The sequence below is a fragment of the Saimiri boliviensis genome, chromosome 1 (genome assembly GCF_048565385.1).
Source record: "Saimiri boliviensis isolate mSaiBol1 chromosome 1, mSaiBol1.pri, whole genome shotgun sequence".
Lineage (NCBI taxonomy): Eukaryota > Metazoa > Chordata > Mammalia > Primates > Cebidae > Saimiri > Saimiri boliviensis.
In genome coordinates this window covers 159,648,998-159,672,253 of record NC_133449.1, presented here as the reverse complement: position 1 = coordinate 159,672,253, position 23,256 = coordinate 159,648,998, and the positions used below count along the sequence as shown (strand labels likewise).

Below are 23,256 nucleotides of genomic sequence, written 5' to 3'. Positions count from 1 at the left end.
GGGGATGTTACCTTCAGTCTTTGCTCACGTGCGTATATACGCATACATACACACACATATATAAACTGCATTTCAGTTTTCTAGGCCTCGCTTTTCTTATTTGTAAAATGCAAACAATTATCTCTATTCTAATAATATTTAATAATCACATGGTGGTTGTTATTCAGCTCTGTGGGCTGAGTACTCTTTATCTTCCATACACCACACCACTCACATTTACAAAACAAAACACAAATATTTGGGGTCAGTCAGACCTGAGTTTTTGTCTGTTGCCTCATCCAAGTACATGCAGCAAGTTTGTTGACAGCCCAGTGTGCCTTCCACTGGCCATCGGGGGCCTTGCAAGCTGAGGCAGGGTCAGAAGGGTCGGAGTTAGGGCTGAGGGTGGCTCAGACACTGATGGGCCTGCCTCTCTCCTCCCCTCCCCTGGAGCAGATCAGCATCTTCATGACACACCTGTCCAACTATGGGAATGACCGCCTGGGCCTGTACACCTTCAAGCACCTGGTGCGCTTCCTGCACTCCTGGACCAACCTCCGGCTGCAGACACTGCCCCCTGTGCAGCTGGCCCAGAAGTACTTCCAGATCTTCTCCGAGGAGAAGGACCCACTCTGGCAGGTGGGGGGCTAGGTACCTTGCTGCAGGGATGGAATAGCACCTCTCACAGGTGCACACTCCAGACATGGACTCGAGGCTGAGCCCTCGTGCCTCACACTCTCGCCCGCATGTAAACTCAGGTGCCCCTCTGCTCACCAGGGTGGGTGCATTCACTCCTGTGCACACACACATGCACGTTCACACATGTGCATACCTCCCTATGCAGATCTACGTGCATGCACAGTCATACATAGCCTTGGAAAGGAAAAACAGTTTTAAAAAACTGAGTGGGCTGGACACAGTGGCTCACGCCTGGAATCCTGACACTTTGGGAGGCCAAGGTGGGCAGATTGCTTGAATGCAGGAGTTCAAGATCAGCCTGGGCAATAAGGCAAAATCCCGTCTTACAAAAAGTACAAAAATTAGCCAGGCATGATGGCGTCCATCTGTAGGTCCCAGGTACTTGGGAAGCTGACATGGGAGGATCAGCTGAGCCTAGAGGTTGGGGCTGCAGTGAGCTGTGATGATACCACTGTACTCCAGCCCGGGTAACAGAGTGAGACTTTGTCTCAAAAGCAAAAAGCAACAAAAAAATTCCAAGTGAACACAGGGCAGACAAAGTATAGAAAGTAACTGCTCTGTCTTAGACAGACTCTTAGATAATCTCTTACGTCTCTTCCAACTCCAGCAGGCTCTGAGCAGGAAAAGGGACTGATGGGAGGCCAGTGTTTGGGAAAGTCTGCTCCTTGGGGCTGTTAAAAAGTAGAAGCAGAAGCTGGACTTGGTGACAGTCTCCTAGTTCAGACTAGGAGTCCACAAACCATGACTCATGGGCCAAATCCAGCCCGAGACCGGTTTTTGTAAAGAAAGTTTGATTGGCACACAGCCAAGCTCACTCTTGTATGTACTGTCTGTGGCTGTGTTCCTGCTGGGACAGCAGAGTCAAGTAGTTGCAATGGAAGCTTTCATTCCCAAAGCCGAAAATATGTACTAAACATTTCCCAAAAGATTTACTAAACTTTAGAGGAAACATTTCTTGACCCCCTGGTTCAGACGCAGGTTGTCCAGTTAAATTGAACAAGTCCTTATGAGTTCCTGTTATGTGCTAAGCACGGGGCTGGGCCTTTTGCCAGGCTCTCTGGGGGACATGAAACTAAGCACAAGTGGGGACTGCCTGTCAGGGGCCCAGTGTCTGGGGGTGGGAACGTGTCCTGAGCTGTAAGGGCCACAGGTCCATGTGCAGTGGGAATCTGCTGACTGGGTTCTGGGGTGCCCCACACGTCCCTTCCACTGTTGTTTTAGGACCCCTGCGAGGACAAACGTCACAAAGACATCTGGTCCAAGGAGAAGACATGTGACCGCTTCCCAAAACTCCTCATCATCGGCCCCCAGAAAACAGGCAGGTCTCTCTGCTCTTGACCCAGCTTCCCCAACTACCTGCTGTCTCAGCCACAGAATTTTGAGGACTGCCTCACCCTGGCCCCACTCCCTGATAATTTGCTCCCTCTTTCCCAGGAAGTAGGAGTGAAGTTGGGGTGAACACAAATTGCCTGTCAGTATACAGGGGAAAGGTGGGGGCTGGAATTCTATTTATCCTGAACCATCGTAGCCTCAGGGAGCTCTCCCTACATCCTCCTGGGAGTCTCCAAGTCTAGGCAGAGAAGCCCAATCAGTTGCTTTGCAAGTTTAAGTAGTGCCAAGCCAAACTGGTACAAAGAGGACTGTGATCAATTAGCCATGTCTGCCAAACGTGCAGGAGGAGAAGCAGTGACATGATTGCTAAGCATTTGTCACCCTTACAACTCTGCAAGGCACAGATGGGAACTCCCATTTTATAGACAGAAACTCAAGGTTCATAGAAGTCAAGTGACTTCCCTTAACACATCCAGTTAAGTAATGGCAGTTCCAGGTCCTGAACTCTGGTCTCTGTGGCCCTGAAACCTATACTCTTAATTGCCAAACTCTACAGCCTCCTTCTCTTCTGAGCTGTCTTATAGCATGTAAGCCATAGATTCATACCACAGAAAGTGAATGAACTCCCTGAGGAGGAGGCAGGGCAGGGTGCAGCGAGGAGACGGTATTGGAAGGAGGAGACATGGGAACTAGATTTCTTAGTTCTTTGAGAATTTCACATTATCAGAACTAGAGGTCACAGACTCCCCTTTCCCTGAGCTCCTAGCAAGTGCCCAGAGGACAGGGGCCCAGAGCTGGAAAGGACCATCTCTTCCGGGTTGCTGAGGCTGCCAGAGTACAGTGGTGAGAAGTATTCTGAGGTCAAGTCCTTGTTTAGTGAAGAATGCTGTGATGGATTAGTGATGTCTGCAGTAGATATGGGAGTTGCAGTGTCCACATGCATGCCACATATTTGCCACCCTGGATTTAGTAATTCCTTCATTGGACAGATAGAGAAGCTAAGACCCAGAGAAAGGCAGAGACCTTCCCAGGATCCCCACCGTGGGTAATGGGGAGCTAGGCTCAGAACCCAGACTCTGTCTTTCGGCTGGGTGCTGGGCCCTGGGTCTCAGCTATCTCCCCTCCCGACAGGCACCACTGCCCTCTACCTGTTCCTGGGCATGCACCCGGACCTAAGCAGCAACTATCCCAGCTCTGAGACCTTTGAGGAGATCCAGTTTTTTAATGGCCACAACTATCACAAAGGCATCGACTGGTGAGTTGGCCTTTCTGTCCACAGCAGGACGGGAAGGCCATCCTGGGGCCTCCCGCAAGTCTGCTGTGGCCACAGCAGGAAGCAGCTGGAGCGTGCTCACACGCAGCTGAAGTTCCTGTAAACAGGGACAAAGTGCAGTGACCCTTGAGTCATGGTGCGACAGTGTTGTCGTAGTCAGGACACTCGATGAGGAAGCCCTTTGCCCCTTTGCCCCTTGGCTCTGCTGCCTGCAGTCAGAGATGCTGAAGCTGAAGTCCACGCCTCCCTTGCTTGCAGGGAGACATCCTGAGTCCTGGGGAGGAGAAGGATTTACCCCAGTTCCCAAGGTCTGAAACACAAATGTTCTGGCCCTCCTCACGGCATGTGGCTGACTGAAGCAGAAGGTGTTATTGCAGGTCGCCAGTCTTTGGGCATCACTTGGGGAAGTCATTAAGATTGCTGCTTCCCACCAGAGCCTGCAGAAGTTACTTCTATAGAAGTTCCCAGCAGAGGGTCCCTTAAGAGTGTGGGGCCAGAACAGAGACAGTTTTACTCTCCAGCTTTTCAGTTTGCATCTTCCTCTATTTGCCTTTTTTTTTTTTTCTTTTCCTTTTTAAATTTTCATGTCAGGCAGATAATGTGCTGACATCATAACAAAGTCTGAGGTGGGTGCACCTCACACAAGGGTGTGAACACCCAGTCATCGCGTGCATGGATTGCAAAGTTTGCCTTGTTAAACTTTGTTCACGTGTTACCGTTTTTATTATTTTGATGTCAGCCTGTTCCCTGGGTGGAGAGGTTATGGGCCTTCTGTCTGTTTTTGATATTTTTCTGTGCGTATTTATCTTTTTTATCTGTGTGTCATTACTCTGTCCACCTCTGTATCCATCTTTCCATCCATCCAGCTACCTACATTTATTATTATTTTTTAAGATGGAGTCTCACTCTCACCAGGCTGGAGTACAGTGGTGTGATCTCAGCTCACTGCAACCTCTCGGGTTCGTGATTCTCCTGCCTCCCAGGTTCAAGTGATTCTCCTGCCTCAGCCTCCTGAGTAGCGGGGACTACAGGCATGCGCCACCATGCCCAGCTAATTTTTATATTTTTAGTAGAGACGGTGTTTCACCGTGTTGGCCAGGATGGTCTTGATCTTGACCTTGTGATCCTCCCACCTTGGCCTCCCAAAGTGCTGGGATTACAGGCGTGAGCCACTGGGCCCAGCCACATCTACCTACATTTCTAACATGTCCACAGTGTCTTATCTAAAATCTACTGTGGCTAGATGGATTATTGGAAGTCAACATTTTCAGATTTTAGAAAGGTAATAAGGTGTGAAACCACATGTTTAGTAACATCTTCAGTGATGCCTAGGGCAGCAATCTGTTAGCAAATTCATTAATACGTCTCTAGCAGAGTATGTGAATATTTACACAGAGAAGGAGGAATAAGGCAGGTTTTGTTGCCCAATGGCTTTGCTGCAAACTTAGGAAGCAAAGCCTGTGTTTTCAGAGCTTTCTCATTTGAGATATGGTAAACAAAGGATCGTGGACAAGCAAAGAAAATTCAGCAAGAGGAGAGAAAGCGTGATTCCTTGGCCCGATCCCCAAGAGTCTGATTTTGTAGGTCGGTGTAAAGTGAGCTACAGGAATCTAACAGGCCTCCAGAATGGCCCCATCCCTGGGACCACCCTAGAGAAGCCCTACCTCGCTGGATAGGATAGGGACCCTGTACCATTCGTGAGGGTGGGCTTTGCTTCCCACAAGCCTCAGAAGTCGGACCCTGGCGCGTTCATTTGGTTTCCAGAGGTTCTTCATCCAGAGGTGGCCATCGCTCTGGTGGGATACGGGCATTAGTCTGGAAAGCCCTGCTCACCCGCAGCAGGCTGGAAGGGGACGTGGGTGGCAGGAGGTCCTGGTCCACAGTGACAACCCAGGTGTTCCCCCAGGCCAGGAGAGAAAGCCCGCCCTCTGGAGGCCTCCTCTCTCTGCTCCAGCCTCCCTGGGGCAGCTCTGGAGCCGCTCTGAGCCCCAGCTCGCCCCCTAGAGGCAGAGAGAGTGACAGCTCTGGCAGGTTAGCCCGGAGCAGCCGAGGGGGCGGGATCCCAGAGTTTAGGATTGAGGGGCATTATCCGCTCCCCATGACTTGCAACCGACGGTGAACCCACAAGTCTTCTGATCCTCCTGACCCCAGAGTCTCCTCGAAAAGGAGGGAATTTGAAACCAGGAGGCTGCCGAGAGACCATTTCCCTCCAGAATCCCCACTGGAGGCAAGTCTTTGTTTGGTTGGGAGCAAAGTCTCCTGCCTGCTCTCCGAGGAAGTTCAATCCCAGCGCCTCACCCGCCAGCCGGGTGCCCTAGCTCCCTCCTCAAGATTTTATCTGTGAGGTCCCTCTCTGGGCTTCCTGCAGGTACATGGAGTTCTTCCCCATCCCCTCCAACACCACCTCCGACTTCTACTTTGAGAAAAGCGCCAACTACTTTGATTCAGAAGTGGCACCCCGGCGGGCAGCAGCCCTCTTGCCCAAAGCCAAGGTCCTGACCATCCTCATCAACCCCGCGGACCGGGCCTATTCCTGGTACCAGGTAAGTGGGGCTGGGGTGGAGTCCCTGTGTGTGTGTTGTGGGGGCACAGGGCTCCGTCAGATACTCAGTTCCTCACTCCTTCAACAGATATTAGTAAGTACCTACTGTCTGCCAGCCGTCAGCCGGGCACCAGGAGCATGGTGGTAGCTGAGAATAGAGTCCCTGGTGGAGGAGTCAGGCAGAAATGGAAAGCCAGCTGCCAGTCCTCCTAGCGTCAGGCAGGGTCCTGCCTCTGATTCTGACGTTGACAAGAGGTGGAGGCTGGTTACACCTTGAGGAAGCTTAGATTTGCTGAACAGCGACTCAGGATCATACTGACTGTAGCTTCCTCGCTGGACACTGGGGTAGGAGTGGGGGCTCGTGGAAGGACAAGACACAGGACTGCCATTCCAGTGGAGAATGCGGGCTCCTGACCGGGTGAGGCAGTTACCTGGACTGTGATATGTGGAGAGGGTGTGGATCCGAGCCCCTATGTGGGGCATGTATGAACCAGAGCTCTCTTTAATGCCTATGGCCTGACTTAATTTCCTGCACGCCAGCCCACTGAGCCTGCAGGAATGCTTTCAGGCCTTCCATGGCAGGGCACGGGGAGTCCCTCCCCTGGCTGCCAGCATTCCTGAAATTATGCCACACTGCCAAGCACTTTGATTCAGAAGTGGCACCCCAACTGAAAGCCACCCTGCTGTCCAGGCTGAGGTCTTGAGTATCCTCATTAACCCAGCAGACCAGGTCTGTGCTTGGTGTTGGGGAGGGAGTGGGGCCCTGGGCTAAGGGAGGTGTCCCCTGTCCTGCCTGGGACAGCCTCTTCAGACCTGGCCACTGGCCTGTGTTACTTCCCACCTCACTCAGATGTGACAGTGGCTGCCTCCCGCCTGGGCCCTCTCGGTCTCCTCCGCACGGCTGGCACCAGCCTCCTCTTTGCCCACGTGGAATTCTCTCCTCCTGCCCCTCCCTGAGCCTATGGGGAAGCCCTCTCTTACTCTTGTTCTCTAGGGCTTCTGTTTATGCCCCGATGTCTGCTTTCTCATGGGCTTTTTCTTTAGGAGAAGAAAACCAAGAAACACTCACTGGGTATTTCTCTTTTCTGCTGTGCCGCATGCCCCTGCCTCCTGGCGCTGTGCAGGGAACTGGCAGTCTGCTTTCCTGGGGGAACACAGGGTGGAGAGGGAGCTGCCACAGGCCGGGTCAGTCCCTGTTCTGCACTGACACTGCTCTACATCTGCCACCTCACTGGAGAGTCATGGCGGGTTTCTAGAAGGCAGAGGAGGGGTTTGATGTTTGTGTCCCCTTCTCAAAGATGAGAAAACCCAAGTTTCAGTAAGTTTCACGTGGTGGCATTTGAATCCAAGTCTGGTAAATCTAAGACCCTATTCCTTTTTCTGTCCATGGTCAAGAGGGGTAAGGGAGAGAAGGAGAAGGGAGGCTCATTCCCCCCAGGAGGCGCGGGAAGGTGCTGGAGGAGAGGAAGCGTGGTGGCCTGTCTCAGAAGGAAGTCTGGACGAGGAGGAGGCTGCTGCGTACCATTACTGTCCCGGCCCTGGGCTGTGTGTCATCCTCAGGGGAGGGGGTTGGCACCTGGGGGTAGTGCCAGTTGCGCAGGTGCCCGAGCTCTGGATTTCTGTTCTTAGTGAATTCTGCAGATGCCAGCCTCCCATGGCATTACTTTAGGTGGTTCAGACTGGCCAGTCTCCCTTTTATTGCTCTTTCCCAATCCTTCTGATTGCCATAAAGGAGAAACGCTCACTTTGGTGCAAGTGGCTCTTACGGCCTTTCTAACCTTGCCAACCTCTGCTTCCAATGAAGAGGGCATGTCCAGGGCCTGTTGCAGCCATTTGTGTGTGGCTGGAGTTTCAGAACATTGCTTTGTTTTTATTGCATTCGTGAGTGGTTGCCTTCTATATAGAGTAACAGTGCAGTGGTGTGATCTCAGCTCATTGCAACCTCCACCTCCCAGGTTCAAGAGATTCTCATGCCTCAGCCTCCTGAGTAGCTGGGACCACAGGTGCACATCGCCATGCTCGCTAATTTTTGTATTTCTAGTACGGACAGGGTTTCGCCATGTTGGCCAGGCTGGTCTTGAACTCCTGACCTCAAGTGAGCCACCCGCCTCAGCCTCCCAAAGTTCTGAGATTACAGGCTTGAGTCACCGCGCCCGGCCTCAGGAAATCCTGCTTTAGTCCAGCTCCCGTATTTCAAAGAGGGAGAAGTTGGGGCTCTGGGAGCAGTGGCTTCCCCTGACACTGGACATGGTGAGAGGCAGAGCCAGGACTCAGACCCAGAGCTCCTGGGTCCAGCTGAGGATCATCTGGCCACCTCCCAGGCCGCTGTCGCTCTAAGGCTACTTCCTTTGTGCCTTCCATGTGGCATACTGACCTCCTTTCCTTGTCTGCAGCACCAGCGAGCCCATGATGACCCGGTGGCCCTAAAGTATACCTTCCATGAGGTGATCACAGCTGGCTCCGATGCGTCTTCGAAGCTGCGTGCCCTTCAGAACCGCTGCCTGGTCCCCGGCTGGTACGCCACCCACATCGAGCGCTGGCTCAGTGCCTATCACGCCAACCAGGTAGCTCCTGTCCCTGACCCTGTGAGGGCTGTCACAGTACTGGCTTGCTGTGGTTAGCGGAGAGCCTCAAACTCTTTCTCAGCAGCCGCAGGGCCAGATATGCCCTCCTTCGAGTGCTAGAGCCTTGGGTCTATAAAAAGATTTTCTTCTTCTTCTTCTTATTTTGAGACAGGATCTCTGTTGCCCAGGCTGGAGTGCAGTGGTGTGATCGCAGCTTATTGTAGCCTCGACATCCCGAGCTCACACGATCCTCCCACCTCAGCCTCCCAAGTAGCTGGGACTACAGGCACACTGTGCCCAGCTAATTTTTTTTTTTTTTTCTTGAAGAAACAAGGTCTTACTGTGTTGCCCAGGCTGGTCTCAAATTCCTGGGCTCAAGCAACCCTCCCTTGGTCTTCTAAAGTGCTGGGTTTAAAGGCGTGAGCCACTGCACCGGGCCTAAAAAGACTGTAGACCTGTTTATCCCGAAGTTGATACATGAGAACTCCCCAAGCCTGTGTCCCATCACCACAGACCTGTAGCCCTAAGGGGACCCAGAAAGGCCTGAGGCAGTCAGGTGAGGGAGGGAGAGCCTGACTGGAGGGGTGGTATACGCCTCCAAACATACCAGGCCTTGTATTTATTTATTTATTGTGAGACGGAGTCTTGCTCTGTCTCCCAGTCTGGAGTGCAGTGGCATGATCTTGGCTCCCTGCAACCTCTGCCTCCTGGGTTCAAGCACTTCTCCTGCCACAACCTCCCAAGTAGCTGGGATTAGAGGCATGTAACACCACGCCTGGATAATTTTGTGGTTTTGTTTGTTTGTTTGTTTGTTTGAGACGGAGTCTTGCTCTGTCACCAGGCTGGAGTGCAGTGGCTCAATCTTGGCTCACTGCAACCTCCGCCTCCTGGGCTCAAGTGATTCTTCCGCCTCAGCCTCCCGAGTAGCTGGGACCACAGGCGCGTGCCACCATGCCCGGATAATTTTTTTGTATTTTTAGTAGAGATGGGGTTTCACCATGTTGGCCGGGCTGGTCTTGAACTCCTGACCTCAAGTGATCTGCCTGCCTCAGCCTCCCAAACTGCTGGGATTACAGGTGTGAGCCACCATGCCTAGCCATACCAGGCCTTTTAGGCAGACTTGTGGAGTGTTTGAGCAGAAGAGTGACATGTAGGCTGGAAGCCAGAGAGAGGCCAGAGAGGGATGTTTGTATGGACTTGAGGGGCAGGCAGGGTTTTGGTGATAGCTCTCACTCCTGCTCTCCAAGAAATGGCATTGGGCAGTGGAAGCTGGTGGAGAGCAGGAGTGAGACCACAGAGGACCTGCCATTCAATAGCGGAGGAGGAGCTAGATTCTAGAGGGTGCAGGGTTCCATATTTATAAGCAGGCCCATTCCTGCTGCTGTGACTATTGTCCCTGTTTGCCACCGAAGACGAAGCAGGTCCCGATCCCCTTTCCCCCTTTCCTCCTCTCCAGATTCTGGTCTTGGATGGCAAACTGCTGCGAACAGAACCTGCCAAAGTGATGGACACGGTGCAGAAGTTCCTTGGGGTGACCAACACCATTGACTACCACAGAACCTTGGCGTGAGTGTTGCCTTTGCCTCTCAGCAGGTTATTTCCCTGATAAGGCACCTGGGCCAAAAAAGCCAAAGGCTTGAATAATTATGAGAGAGACAGAGGTTAATTAGAGTCAGCAAGTATGAGAAGTTCTTAATATGATTTAAGTCATATTAATAAAGGTATCGCCTTAAGAAAAAGGGAGGTGATAAATCTGTTCTACTCTGATCAGACCATCCTGGAATGTTCTCTTTCATCTGGGCTGAACATTTTCAGAGTGTTTTATGTAAATAAGTTAGATCAGTAATGAGCCGCCCCAATTCTCACAAGTTTTCTTGGCATTTGGTTTTTTTTTTTTTTCTTAAGACAGGGTCATTCTGTTGCCCAGGCTGGAGCTCAGTAGCATGATTTCGGCTCACTGCAACCTTAACCTCCCAGGCTCAAGTGACTCCCACCTCAGCCTCCTGAGTAGCTTGGGACCACAGGCAGTTAAATTAGCAACTCCTGGCTAATTTTTGTATGTTTTGTAGAGATGGGGTTTTACCGTGTTGCTAAGGCTAGTCTCAAACAGCGTGGTGACTCACATCTATAATCCCAGGACTTTGGGAGGCCAAGGTGGGTGAATCTCAAACTCCTGAGATTAGGAGTTTGAGACCAGCCAGGCCAATCTGGCGAAACCCTGTCTCTACTAAAAATATAAAAATTAACCAGGCATGGTGGCAGGTGCCTGTAATCCCAGCTGCTCAGGAGGCTGAGGCAGAGAATGGCTTGAACTCTGGAGGCAGAGGTTGCAGTGAGCCAAGATCGCACCATTGCACTCCAGCCTGGGCAACAAGAATGAAACTGCCTCAAAACAAAAACAAAAACAAAAAATCTTACTCAGCACCTCGTGCAAGTGTGGCAAGAATGCCCTCCCACCATGAGTAAGTGCCTGCCCGAATTGCAGGGACTCAGGGCTGGGAGAGGCTGCTCTCCAGTGCTATGTCACAGATAAGTGACATACTCAGATGAGGGGACCCCAAGAGAAGGAGGAATCAAGTCACCCTCCCTGGCTCCATTCTTGGAAAAATCTTGCCACAAGTATATTCCCTCTTCACTGTGGTGGGAGTTGAAGGTGGAGAAGGGAAGTCAGTCCTTCACCTTGAGGGAGAAAGGGCCACCTGCTCAGGCCGTGGGCCATGGTGTCGGAGATGCCTGGGTTAGGGCTCCAAATCCATTTCCTCAACCTTTCAAGCCTCAGTTTCCTCTGTAAGTTGGGGATAAAGGTAATAATCCCTGCGTTCTCAAGGCCACTGAATTGAATGAAAGCTTCATGGGGAGCTCTTGGCTGAGTGCTTGGCATGCACTAAGTGATAAATAAATAGTAGCTGCTGCTGTCCTTGTCATCATCACCACCACCAGCGTCATCATGGTCGTCATCTGTACCTATCCTGTGACCCATTCAGAAATCTGTGTTCTCCTCCTTGATTCATGGGAATTCTGTGTTCTTGATGCCCTCACGCTCAAGAATCTCCCAATAGTTGCTGATCCAGGGCTGAATTCTGATGTCAGTATCCTTCCCTTCCCCATGACAGCTTCAGATCTCATATCCCAAAAATGCCTTTGAAAGCAGACGGCTGGGCACAGTGGCTTACGCCTGTAATAATCCCAGCACGTTGGGAGGCTAAGGCAAGTGGATCACCTGAGGTCAGGAGTTCTACACCAGCCCGGCCAACATTGAGAAACCCTGTCTCTACTAAAAATACAAAATTAGCCAGGCTTGGTGGCGCGTGCCTGTAATCCCGGCTACTTGGGAGGCTGAGGCAGGAGAATCGCTTGAACCTGGGAGGTAGAGGTCGCGATGAGCCAAGATTGGGCCGCTGCACTCCAGCCTGGGCAACAAGAGTAAAACTACATCCCAAAAAAAAAAAAAAAAAAAAAAAAAGAAAAAAGAAAAGAGAAAAAAAGCAGGATAATGTTGGCAATCTTGCTGTATCATTTCTGAAGTTTACTCCAAAAAATAAAACACTCCAGTGATAGGCATGCTTAAGTGGAGCTGTGGTTGCTGCATGTTTTGATAAAGATGAAATTTATTAAAAAGCAAAAGAGGCCGGGCGCGGTGGCTCAAGCCTGTAATCCCAGCACTTTGGGAGGCCGAGGCGGGTGGATCACGAGGTCGAGAGATCGAGACCATCCTGGTCAACATGGTGAAACCCCGTCTCTACTAAAAATACAAAAAATTAGCTGGGCATGGTGGCACGTGCCTGTAATCCCAGCTACTCAGGAGGCTGAGGCAGGAGAATTGCCTGAACCCAGGAGGCGGAGGTTGCGGTGAGCCGAGATCGCGCCATTGCACTCCAGCCTGGGTAACAAGAGCGAAACTCCGCCTCAAAAAAAAAAAAAAAAAAAAAGCAAAAGAAACCCCACTAAACACCCCCTTCCCCATTGACACTGGGGGAGATACAGAAGGCTTCTTGGGGTTTTTTTGTTTGTTTGTTTCAAAAGTTACTCAGCATTGAGAATGCTCAGAAAAGGTTTCCCAGAACATTGAAGGATGGGAAACTGTTCATGCTGTAGTTTGCTGAAGGGGCTGCGGCTGCTTAGGCTGGAGAAGAGGCGACTCACAGTTTGTGAGCTGCCTTTGCCGGGAAGTAGGGCAGGCACATTTAGTGCAGCCCAGGGCACATTTGATCCCGCAGGTGGCACATAGCCCCCAACAGTCCATGTAGGTTCAAGAGTAGCAGATTCCCTGGGCTCTGCCATTCCTGGGGTCCATGAACATGGCTTTAAGGTGGGAAGTGGGTGGGCTGAGCCAGCTCCCATCCAGAGACTTTCCCACCTCTGCAGGTTTGATCCAAAGAAAGGATTTTGGTGCCAACTGCTCGAAGGAGGAAAAACCAAGTGTCTGGGCAAAAGCAAGGGCCGGAAATATCCTGAGATGGACTTGGATGTAAGTGGTGGACACACTACCTGTGGCAGCTGCATAAGTGTAAGGGACCCATGTATGGGGTGGGGGGGCCTCTCTTCCCTTTATCATGCACTCAGCATGTTCATGGCCTTAGCATCTCTTGGGCAGTATTTCTAAGAGGAGGAAACATGGGCTGGGACATAGTGGGTCAGAACTGATTTTGTCAAACAAGTATTGATTACCTTCTATTAAGGGCTGAGTGCTGTGGGGTTTTGAGAATGAGCCAGACATGTTCTCTGCCTTCAAGGAACTCCTGGTCTTGGAGGGAGATGAGTCACAGCACCATTAAGTAGAATATAGGCAGAGTGCTATGCAGTCAGAGAGGGCACACAGCGCTGTGGGAATTCAGAACAAGGGGGTGGCACTTGAAGCTGAGGGGGGTAAAAAGGCTCCTTAAAGGAGGGATGGGAGTCTCTGGAGTTGCGCCTAGAAGGACGAGATCTATTTTATAGTATTTGGACTTACGGAATGGAAGGGTAGGTAAGAACAGCATGTATAAAACATAGGGGGAAAAAAGCAGCTTTAAAAAATATGTAGGCAAAAGGTCACAGACCGTGTGTCTTGTTATTTCCTCCTTTTCCTACTTTCTTCTTTTTTTTAATTTTTGAGACAGGGTCTTGTTCTGTTGTCTAGGCTGGAAAGCAGTGGCGTGATCATGGCTCATGTACTCCCCCAGGCTCAATTGATCTTCCCGCCTCAGCCTCCCATAGTGCTGGTATTATAGGCGTGAGCCACTGTGCCTGGCCCTGCCCCGCCTCGGGTTTTGATTATTAATCCTCTCTCTTCTCTCCCTATCAGAAGAATTTTGATCTTGTGAGCTATGATGCTCCTGCCAAACAGGAATTCTCTGCTGGAGGCTACCATTTAGAAGGAGATTGTGGATAAATGAGAGGTGTATGGGGGAATGGTGCCAACAGCATGGGTTTTTTTTTTTTAGACGGAGCCTTGCTCTTGTCACCCAGGCTGGAGTGCAGTGGCGTGGTCTTGGCTCACTGCAACCTCTACCTCCTAGGCTCAAAAGATTCTCCTGCACCAACCTCCTGAGTAGCTGGGATTGTAGGCGCCCACCACCACACCCGGCTAATTTTTGTATTTTAATAGAGACGGGGTTTCACCATGTTGGCCAGGCTGGTCTTGAACTCCTGACCTCAGGTGATCCACCCACCTTGGCCTCCCAAAGTGCTGGGATTACAGGCATGAGCCACCATGCCTGGCCGAGCATGGCGGTTTTAAAGAGGAGGTCACTCTTAAGTCAGCACATCACCAAGGTCTGAGCTTTTCTTCCCGTTACAGTCCCGAGCCTTCCTGAAGGACTATTACCGGGACCACAACATCGAGCTCTCCAAGCTGCTGTACAAGATGGGCCAGACACTTCCCACTTGGCTACGCGAGGATCTCCAGAACACCAGGTAGCCACGGCCACTGCAGCCAGACTGAACATTTGTGACAGCAGGGATGTCCCGCCACACGCTGAGCCAGACTGACCTGCAGAGTGGGGAGCTGGGCCGGGGCAGCCGCGTGCTTATGAGCAATACTCTGGAGGCCTGGTGGGGCCAGGGGAGCACCCAGGCGGGTCCGCAGGCACCTCAGGGTACCCACCGCTGGGTCTATGGCCTATGGGACCTCCCTCGCCAGCAGAGGTCCATTCCGTTCCCAGCTGCTCCTGGGGAGGCCGCTTCCTGGTAGGAGGGGGTCTGCGAGACTCTTCTGTCCCTCACTGTGTTCCACCCACGTCCCCTCTCTTCACCTACCACTCCCTGCTTCCTCAGGGTGCCCCTCAGTATTCGCTGCCATATGCCCCTGTCCTCCAGACTATAGGAGAGGAGAGCCTTTTGCCAAACCAGGGAGAGAGACTGGACATTTCTCTGACTGTTTTGAGCCAGGCTCTTTCAAAGAGCCAGCTGGGTCCCCAGAGTCAGTCCCTAGGCTGGATGGGAGGGTGACCACCTCGAGAGGACACGCAGCCTCCACTTCTGGTTCCTTCGTTCACGTCTCACCCTCCCATTCTGGGGAAAGAATCTCTGGTTCCTACAGTTTCCACCCCATCCTCAAGGCTTCCTGCGGGGGCTTTGGGGCACTGCCTTGCCATGGGGCCCAGAGACCTGGACCCTACCTGCGCCCCCTTCCTTCCCCCTGGGATATGACATGTGTGGTGTTTCCTGTGGTAAAAAACTGAGGCGGGCCAGGAGTCTGCCAGTGTACATGTTCCTGCGTACAGACTCGGCCCACACCCTCCCAGCCTCACGCCCAGGCAGACGTGGGCGAGGTGGTGAGACTGCCGGCCCCCAGTGGCTGAGGGCTCCCAGAGACCCCCTTAACCTCCCAAATACTAAGAAGCTAAAGTATTTTAATATTTTTTTTTCTTGGTGCCAGAGTTTATACCCTGGGTGCTGGGGTCACACTGTGTTATATATATATATATATAATGTGTATATATATATATTCTATTTTTTTTGGTTGGGTTTGTTTTTAATTCAGTCATACAAAATGGTAGTAAGCCCCAGTCTCAAGGGGCATCCTGTCTTAGAGCTAGAGATGAGGTGTCAGGGAGGGAGGGCGTGTCCTCAGTGGCCTGGGGGCTGAGGAGACAGTCAGAAGGGGCAATCCCCAGTGCTGTGGCCGCCCTGGGGCCACCCCAGGTGAACACAGGTGGTGAGATGGCCGGGAAGACCAGCTGTCGCCAGGACATCAGGCTGTGCGACGTCCAGTGACCCTGAGGGAATTTCAGCCAAAGGAAGCCGCCAGGGCTGAGCTAGAACTGGGGCAAGCAGCTGGGCCGCCCCCTCTCCCTCACATGGTGCTAGGCCGGGAGCTGCCCTGAGAGCCGGGATGCCCCCCAGGGCCCACGGAACTATCTCCAGGCCCCCTGTAGACAGTGGGATCTCTGGGCTGATTTCTGGTTGGGGTCTGCTCCTACCCCCGCCCGCCCGTTTAACAATGTGAAGTGACTGAGGCTGGGGTGCCTCTCCCTGGCCCCCTCCAACTGCCAAATTCCGCTTCCCCCGACACCCAGGAAATACTTTCTGGAGAGCCTTGTCTTGTTCAGAAGACTCTAGCATCATGGGGCTGGAAGGTCCTTTGATGGGTATGAAACAGGTCCAGGAAGGGGAGGTGGCCTGCTTGGCTGATGTCACGGAGCTGGCTGGGAGCAGGGCAGAGCGTTGAACCCGGGGCTCCTGGTTCTAAGTCCTGTCGCGCTTCTTCCAGTGCCACACTGCCTCTGAGCCCATCCTTGGGACCCTCCTCTGTGTCAGGTTCCTGTTCCTCCCTCCGTCACAGCGAGATCATTCCAGGACACGGGGACAAACCACTCCTTCCCAGCCAGGGTGCCTTTGAGCCTTCTCATTCCCAGGTCTGCGTTTGCCTCCCTGTTGTGTTCTCTCTCGGGAGGGCCTTCCCCAGCCTGCGGGGGCCTGGGTCTGTTCTGAGCTGATTCCCTTTTCTCCAGTTCTCTGCTGGGAGGAGGAAAGTCGGACAGTCCCCGGGACCAGCTGCAGGTGATTTGATAGAATACAGAGCAGTGTCCCCATCATGCCTCTCAATGAGGTCTGCAAGCCTGGGAAAGTTGGGCGTCGCTGGCCCAGCAGGGATAAGGAGCAAAGTGTCTGAGGACAGGGTGGCATATCTGCTTTGTACACTCATGAAGACTTGCCCACGCCATGGAGCCAGAGGCTCCTAGAGAGGGGCCGTGACTTCCATAGTTCCAGTCCTGGGCCTCACTTCCCATCTGTCAGGGAGGGGACTGGGCTGTGGGGCGGGTGAGGATCTTACAGCTCCCAGATTCTGAAAGCGACTCTCCGGGCCTGCAGGCCTCTCTCGCTGAGGCTGGAAGGCAGGAGAGGCGGGCTGGCCTGGGGCAGGAGCTCCACTTCTCTCTGCCTCTGGCTGTGGGAAAGAGCAGGCAGTTGGAAATCCTGGGACAGCAGAGATCATCTGGATTTTTGCCTGGGCCCTTCTGTGAGCCTGGGAACTGGACCTGCCGCAGGTTCTAAGTCTGTCTGTCTAGGTCACTGCTGCCACTTCCACTCCCACTAACAGACCTTTCTTGAAGACCCACTAGGCCCAGACGCTGCTGGGACTTGCAGGTATGGGGGATGGAAGGAGAGGCACTTAAGCTGCTTGAGGGGCTGTCAGCTGATGGGTACACGGACACCCCTTCCGAGAAGAGAAAACCACAGACTCATGGGGCAGCATGGTCAGTCTTTACCGCCCACCAATTCACTCTAAGCGTTTGGCCAAAACCAGGAGAGAGAAGTGGCTGAAGATGTTCAGGTGGCTTCTATTCTGTGGTCCCCTCCATGAGCCTTGGCCCCAGGGCGAGCACAGGCAGGAGTGTCACTGCAGCTGCCTCCGCCATTCAGGGTTCCAGAGCCTTCTGTGGTGGAGCATCTGGCTGCTTGGAGGATGAATCTGAAGTTTAAAAATGGGCCTTTTCTGAGCACCCCCCACCCCCAAGACGAGCAGTCAGTCAGTGCTTCTCGGTCCAGCTAAGGAAGCCACCTGCTCCCAGCGGAGGAGAGCGGCTGCACCGACCTGCAGAGGCTGAGCGGGCCCCCAGCTTGTTAGTGGGAAGAGCAAGTACAAACATGCTTTACCAAACATTTCATTTAATTATGAATGCCCACTCCCCAGCATCTAGATCTAAAATTATTAACATTTTGCACATCTGTTTTGCTCCCTCTGTGTACATATCTATTTTTTCTGGCCTAATTTAAAAGTACATGGCAAACATCATGAAACTTCACCCCTGAAAGCTGCAGCCTGCGTCTCTTGTTGGGGCTTTCTCCTGCATGTTGGGCCAGTATCGCAGCCAAGACAAGAAGTCATTTCCCAAGGACACCCGTCCACTCTGTATTCAGTTTCCCCAGTTGTCTCCCAGATAACTCGTGCCTGGTTTTGCAATCAGCGTCCAGTCACGGTGCATACATTGCATTTTGATAACTATGTTTTTAAAGTCTCCTTGAATGCTGAAAGGTCTTCTCTCGGCTCACATGGAGGCTTTCGGTGACGTTTTTGAGGCCCTTGGCCTGCTGTCATGTTGACACCCCCCGTTCCGCATTTGTCAGGTGGTTTCCTCATGGTGTCGCATAACCACTTATTCTGTCCCCTGTACTTTCAAGGCTGATTTAGGCTCCATGGGGTTTTGCCTTTTGTGCTGACTTGACAACTTCACTCCTGCCTAAGATGCGCCTCCACTGTCACCTGTACCAAGTGCCAAAACAGCAGAGGGGCCGGTTAGAGCAGGAGATCTGGGGAGGGCCCGGGAGGGCTCCCTGGAGAGGGCCGCAACATCTGGGCCTCGGAAGGAAGGACACAGGGCTCTGGAAGGAGGAAGCTGCACACCTGGAGGCTGGACCTTCGACCCTGGGGATGGGCCTCAGGGCACCAAACACAGCATGTGTCTCTCTCTCTCTGTTTTGGGGTCCCAGGGTTTTCACTTCCTGGAGGCCCGTGGTCCACGTGTGCTGGAGCGGAGCCAGGCTCTGGGACGCAGCAGAGAAAAGCCTCCATGGGCAACTGCCTCCCACAGCTGTGGTGTGAGTAGAGCTCCAGCTGGTGGCAGGAGCTGTGCAATTTTGTCCCAGTTGGCTCCATTTAGTAGCTGCCTGACATCTTCCTCCCAGGGCCTCAGTTTCTTCATCTGTTGAATGAGCAGATAGGGGCTACAGCAGGAGTTTTCACACATCGAAGGAGGCAGCTCCGCTCTAGTTGATGTGCGGATGAGGTGGGCCTAGACCCCCTGCTGCCCAGGCCCTTGAGGACACACTGGGTTCCTGGCTTGCCAGCTCTGGGCTGGATGCCCTCGCCAGCTCAGATGGCTGGAGAGTTTTCAGTTTTTCCAAGGGACGGGCATAGGGTTTATGTGGGGTCAATGCTGAGAACCTGGCGGAAACTGGCTGCGTTTTATCCTGAGAAGTGCGTCCCTGCCGTTCTTCCTCTTTCTGGCCCTGGAGGAGAACGAGGGAGGAGAGGGTTTTCTATGACTGTGTTAGCTTTTGTTATTAGCAAGAGGGCTCCTTTTGTAATTTGTGCATGAAATTCATGTCATTTCCTGGGAGAGGAGAGGGCCGACTGGAGAGGGTGGGGGGCACGTTAGGGGCGCAGGCGGAGGTTTGCTTCCCTCCTGGGGGCGGTGGGGAGAGTGGGAAGAGGGAGCGCTACCCAGTTCACCTGATGAGGGCTCTCAAACCAGCCGTTTTGGGTTGTGTTAAAGGTGAGACCTTCCTCCATTAATGTACAATCTTGAACTAACTGCTAATAAAGTGGGGTTCTGTTTGTACACCCTGGTCCTGTCTGTCTGACCTTTTTACAAGGCCTGCAGGGGAGGGTGGAATAGGGGTGTTTGCATGCACAGCCAAAGCCCACGCATCCCCGCCACCTCAGGCATGCACACGCGCCCACACGTGTACACACATACATACATGGTGACTTGGTCAACCAGATCCTTTCCACTAGGTTACAAATGGAAGTGTTTCCAGATGGAGCAGAGGCCCAGCCTAGGGCAGCCACAGGGGCACTCAGAGCCACCCGTCACTCAGATGGGCTGGACTGCTCAGAAGCCCAGCGGGCTGAGCACTGGATAGAGAGGAGACTCGAGACTGGAACCATTTCTGCTACTAATGTATATTGCAGCCAGGGGCAAGCCACTTGTACTGTTTTAGCCCATTTCCCTCACCTTTTAGACACGTGGAGGGAGTTGGACTCTGTGGCCTCACTTGGAGAACTTGCCTAACATGCAGATTCTCAGGTCTACTTCCAGAGATTCAACTCCAGGAGATGTGGGGTGGGACCCAGCATCTTTAACAAGCCCTCCGGTACACCGAGGCAGCCCACTTTGGGAAGCTCTGACTCGGATCCATGGTTCCTGTGGGTTCTGCTTAGTACGGAAAGCCCCACTGTCCAGGAGAACTCTGGGCAAAACAAATGACTTTGCAGCCCTCACAGCCTGGTGAGGCCAGACTCCAGTTTGCGTGGAGAAGGAGTTCACACAGGCAGTGGCCAGGCCAGTGTCTGCAGTGCAAGGGATCAGACCTGCTCCTTCAGAATCTCCTTGGGAAGCTTTAAACAATGTATGTTCCTGGGCTCCCCACAAATATGCTCATTCAGAATCTCTGGGGTGGGACCCAGCACGGTGTACTTTATTTTTATTTATTTATTTTTTGAGATGGAGTCTCACTCTGTTGCCAGGCTGGAGTGCAGTGGCGTGATCTCGGCTCACTGCAACCTCTGCCTCCTGGGTTCAAGCAATTCTTCTGCCTCAGCCTCCCAAATAGCTGGGATTATAGGCGCACACCACCAGGCCCAGCTAGTTTTTGTATTTTTAGTAAAGACAGGGTTTCAGCATGTTGGCTGGGATGGTCTCAATCGCTTGACCTCGTGATCTGCCCGCCTCACCCTCCCAAAGTGCTAGGATTACAGGCATGAGCTACGTGCCTGGTCACTGTACTTTAAGAGACTCCTTGGTGCTCAGGAAAGTTTGAGAACATTGAATCAGCCCCATGCATGTCAGAGAAGGTCCCCAGAAATGTGCACAGACCGCTTCTGAGGGGCAGAAGAGGGGCATGCTGGGGACACAGCTGGACAGTCCTGCTTCCCCGGACCCAGTGTGCACAAAGTGAACATAGCAAAATGCCACCTCTGAAGACACAAGGGCAGCACCCACAGACCCTTCTTTGGAGTTCATCAGCTGGGAGATTGGTGCAGGTTTGGTGGCCCTCACCAGCAGGAACACGGCTGGTGGCTGCATGGACAGGAGGAGTTCCAGAGGCATGGTGTGGAAGGGCGTCTGTGCCAGCCGAGGGCTCAGCCTGCAACAGAGGGTTTTGAATTTAAATACGGCTGAGATTCTGTTTCGAAAGAATCACTTAACTGAAAACCAGGTAAAGGTGGGAGTGAAGCTCTGGACTCTTCCCAGCTCACCTCCTCCCTGTCTCTCAGCCTGTCTTGAAACCCTGATTCCTTGAAACATTGTGAAAACCCAGTCCAGTTGCTTTCAGAGGTCCCAAAAGTCCCCAAAGGGTTAATGAATAGTAGTTCATCAGCCCCTCCTCATCCCCCATGGCGAGGAGTCCACCCAGGACATCTGGTACTCCAGGAGGGATTCGGACTTCTAGAGGTGGGCAGTTCCTTGGAGAAGCCTGGATCATGTGCCCTGGGCAGTGTGTTTCACAAAAGCCAAATGCTGGGAACAACCTAGATATCCATCCACAGGGGATCAGCTAAGTAACCTCCAGTGTATCCATTCACTATACCATGATGATTTGGTTGAAAGTAATGAGCTCAGTCTTCAAGTCCTGCCAGGGAAATTTCTATACAATTTTCTGATTTCTGACAGATCTAGACCGTGTGACCATCGTGGAAAGAGAACACTACAGTTTGTCTTTTTCCTGGGGTTGTAGCTATATGTGTATCACATCAAACTAATAGTAGGGGAGGAAAGATTGAGAAGGGGGACTTTCAAAGGGGACTTTAGTCTTGGCTGAAATATGCATAAAATAAGGATGATGTATTTGCATATCATTTGTGGAATGAAAAAGTCTTAATGAAAAATAGAAATGGACAAAGCAGAAAGGGGGACACCAAGCAGCTAGACGTACACAGCGGTGCCATGAGGGCCAACACGGTTTTACCCAGCCCTTAAGCTCCTGTGGAGTTAGGATCTGGAGGAGGTCCGGGTGCCGCTGGTGAATTTCTTGCCTTGCTGCATTTATCCTAAGCATCTGTGAAGACCCTGAGCTGAGGATCCTGACCTTCATGTGACTGTAGGCCAGTCTCAGCTCCTCTCTGGCCCTGGGAGCTGAGCTTCCCTGAGCTGACAGATGGGGAATCTAGAGTTAATGTCACCAGTGCTGGGACAAACTGATACCATGTGTCTCCCGATGTGATGCAATAAGGACCCAGTGCAACACCTGGGAAATTCCCAACAAAAACACAGGACACAAATCCTGCCAAGAGGAAGAGACAGACACATCCTCACTGAGGAACATTTTGCAAAATAACTGGCCTGAGCTCCCAACAATGTCAAGGTGATGAAAGATACAGAAAAGCTGAGAAATAATTCAGGATTAAAGGATGCTAAAGAGATGTGGTAAACCAATGTAATGTGTGACCCTGGTGGGGTCCTCCCGGACCGTGAAACAATGAGCTGTAATATAAAGGATACCGTAGAGACACATGGCAGAATGTCAAGAGGAACCATGTGGATTTGATAATACTATTTGATCGATGTTCAATTTTCTGATTTTGATTATTTTATTGTTATGTAAGAGTTTCTAATTGTTCTCCAGAAGTACATGTGAAATACTAGTTTTTTTGCAATGACTTTTGCACCAACCTAATATTTAGGAGTAAAAAGGAAGAAATGGAACTGAATTTTGACTCCTTTCTCTGGTGGTACTAGATGATAGGTACTCATCAGATGCAGTCCAAAAGGTATCCACTAGGGGGCACTATCACCCCAGCGTCTCGCAGTCTAGTCAGTGTGAATGCCTCCCTGGAAGACTGGGAGTGTGGTTAATGGTAGTGAGGCAATATTATTATTATATTAATATCAATGAATTAAATAATATAAATAATAAAAAGTATTTCTCATTCTGTGTCAGGCAGGCCCTCTGCTTATCAAGAGCTATCTTTAAAGTTTTTTATTTATTTTCGAGACAGCTCTGTCACCCACGCTGGAGTGCAGTGGAGTGATCTTGGCTCACTGCAGCCTCAGGCTCCTGGGCTCAAGCCATCCTCCCACCTCAGCCTTCTGAGTAGCTGGGATTACAGGCAGACGCCACCATGCCTGGCTAATTTTTGTATTTTTTTTGTAAAAATGGGGGTTTGCCATGTGGCCCAGGCTGGTCTTGAACTCCTGGCCTCAAGTGATCCTCCTGCCTCAGCCTCCCGAAGTGCAGGGATTACAGGCATGAGCTACCTCACCTGGCCTCTTAATCCTCATAACAGTCCTCTGAGGTAGGCATTATCATTCCCATTGTATATTTGAGGAATTTGAGTTCAGAGAGGTTCAGTAACTGCCAGAATCACAGAGCTGGTAGTCATTGGTCCATGAGACTCCACAGCCTGGAGTCCACTAGGCTGTCCTGCCTCCTGGGCCTGAGGCTTGGAATGTGTCCTGGCACAGAGAAGTGCCAGGACCGTGAGGCAGAGGGAGACAACTCACCTGCCTGGCCCTGCCCTTTTCAGGGCTGGGGACTGGGTGGTCCTGGGCAGCCGTTAAAGGTGCCTAAAAGTATGTGTACCTACAAATCTAAAAGAAAAGTACAAACAGGGAATGGTGTCACATGCAGGTCTCCTTCCACTCTCTCTCTTTTGTCCTCAACTCACTTCAGAGGAAACCATCATTAGCAGTTTGTGTGGATCTTTCTAGAAACTGTTT

At 51.9% G+C, this 23,256-nt stretch overlaps 1 protein-coding gene and 1 non-coding gene across 6 annotated transcripts in view; one reads left to right on the top strand and one right to left on the bottom strand.

The window, feature by feature from the left end:
- NDST1 (N-deacetylase and N-sulfotransferase 1) overlaps positions 1 to 19,155 on the top strand; it is a 71,845-nt gene extending 52,690 nt beyond the window's left edge. For all 5 annotated transcript variants that reach the window (XM_039479995.2, XM_039479858.2, XM_074379176.1 and 2 more), the window contains 8 exons: positions 436 to 618; positions 1,900 to 1,996; positions 3,142 to 3,265; positions 5,652 to 5,826; positions 8,219 to 8,389; positions 9,846 to 9,955; positions 12,755 to 12,857; positions 14,169 to 19,155. In XM_039479995.2, the coding sequence (XP_039335929.1) occupies positions 436 to 618; positions 1,900 to 1,996; positions 3,142 to 3,265; positions 5,652 to 5,826; positions 8,219 to 8,389; positions 9,846 to 9,955; positions 12,755 to 12,857; positions 14,169 to 14,288 (1,083 nt within the window). In that variant the 3' untranslated portion in view covers positions 14,289 to 19,155. The remainder of the gene's footprint in view (positions 1 to 435; positions 619 to 1,899; positions 1,997 to 3,141; positions 3,266 to 5,651; positions 5,827 to 8,218; positions 8,390 to 9,845; positions 9,956 to 12,754; positions 12,858 to 14,168) is intronic.
- Positions 3,869 to 3,970, bottom strand: LOC120365925 (small nucleolar RNA U13). The gene has a single exon (XR_005580750.1). It is a non-coding gene; the product is annotated as a small nucleolar RNA U13 (small nucleolar RNA).
- Positions 19,156 to 23,256: the final 4,101 nt, after the last annotated feature.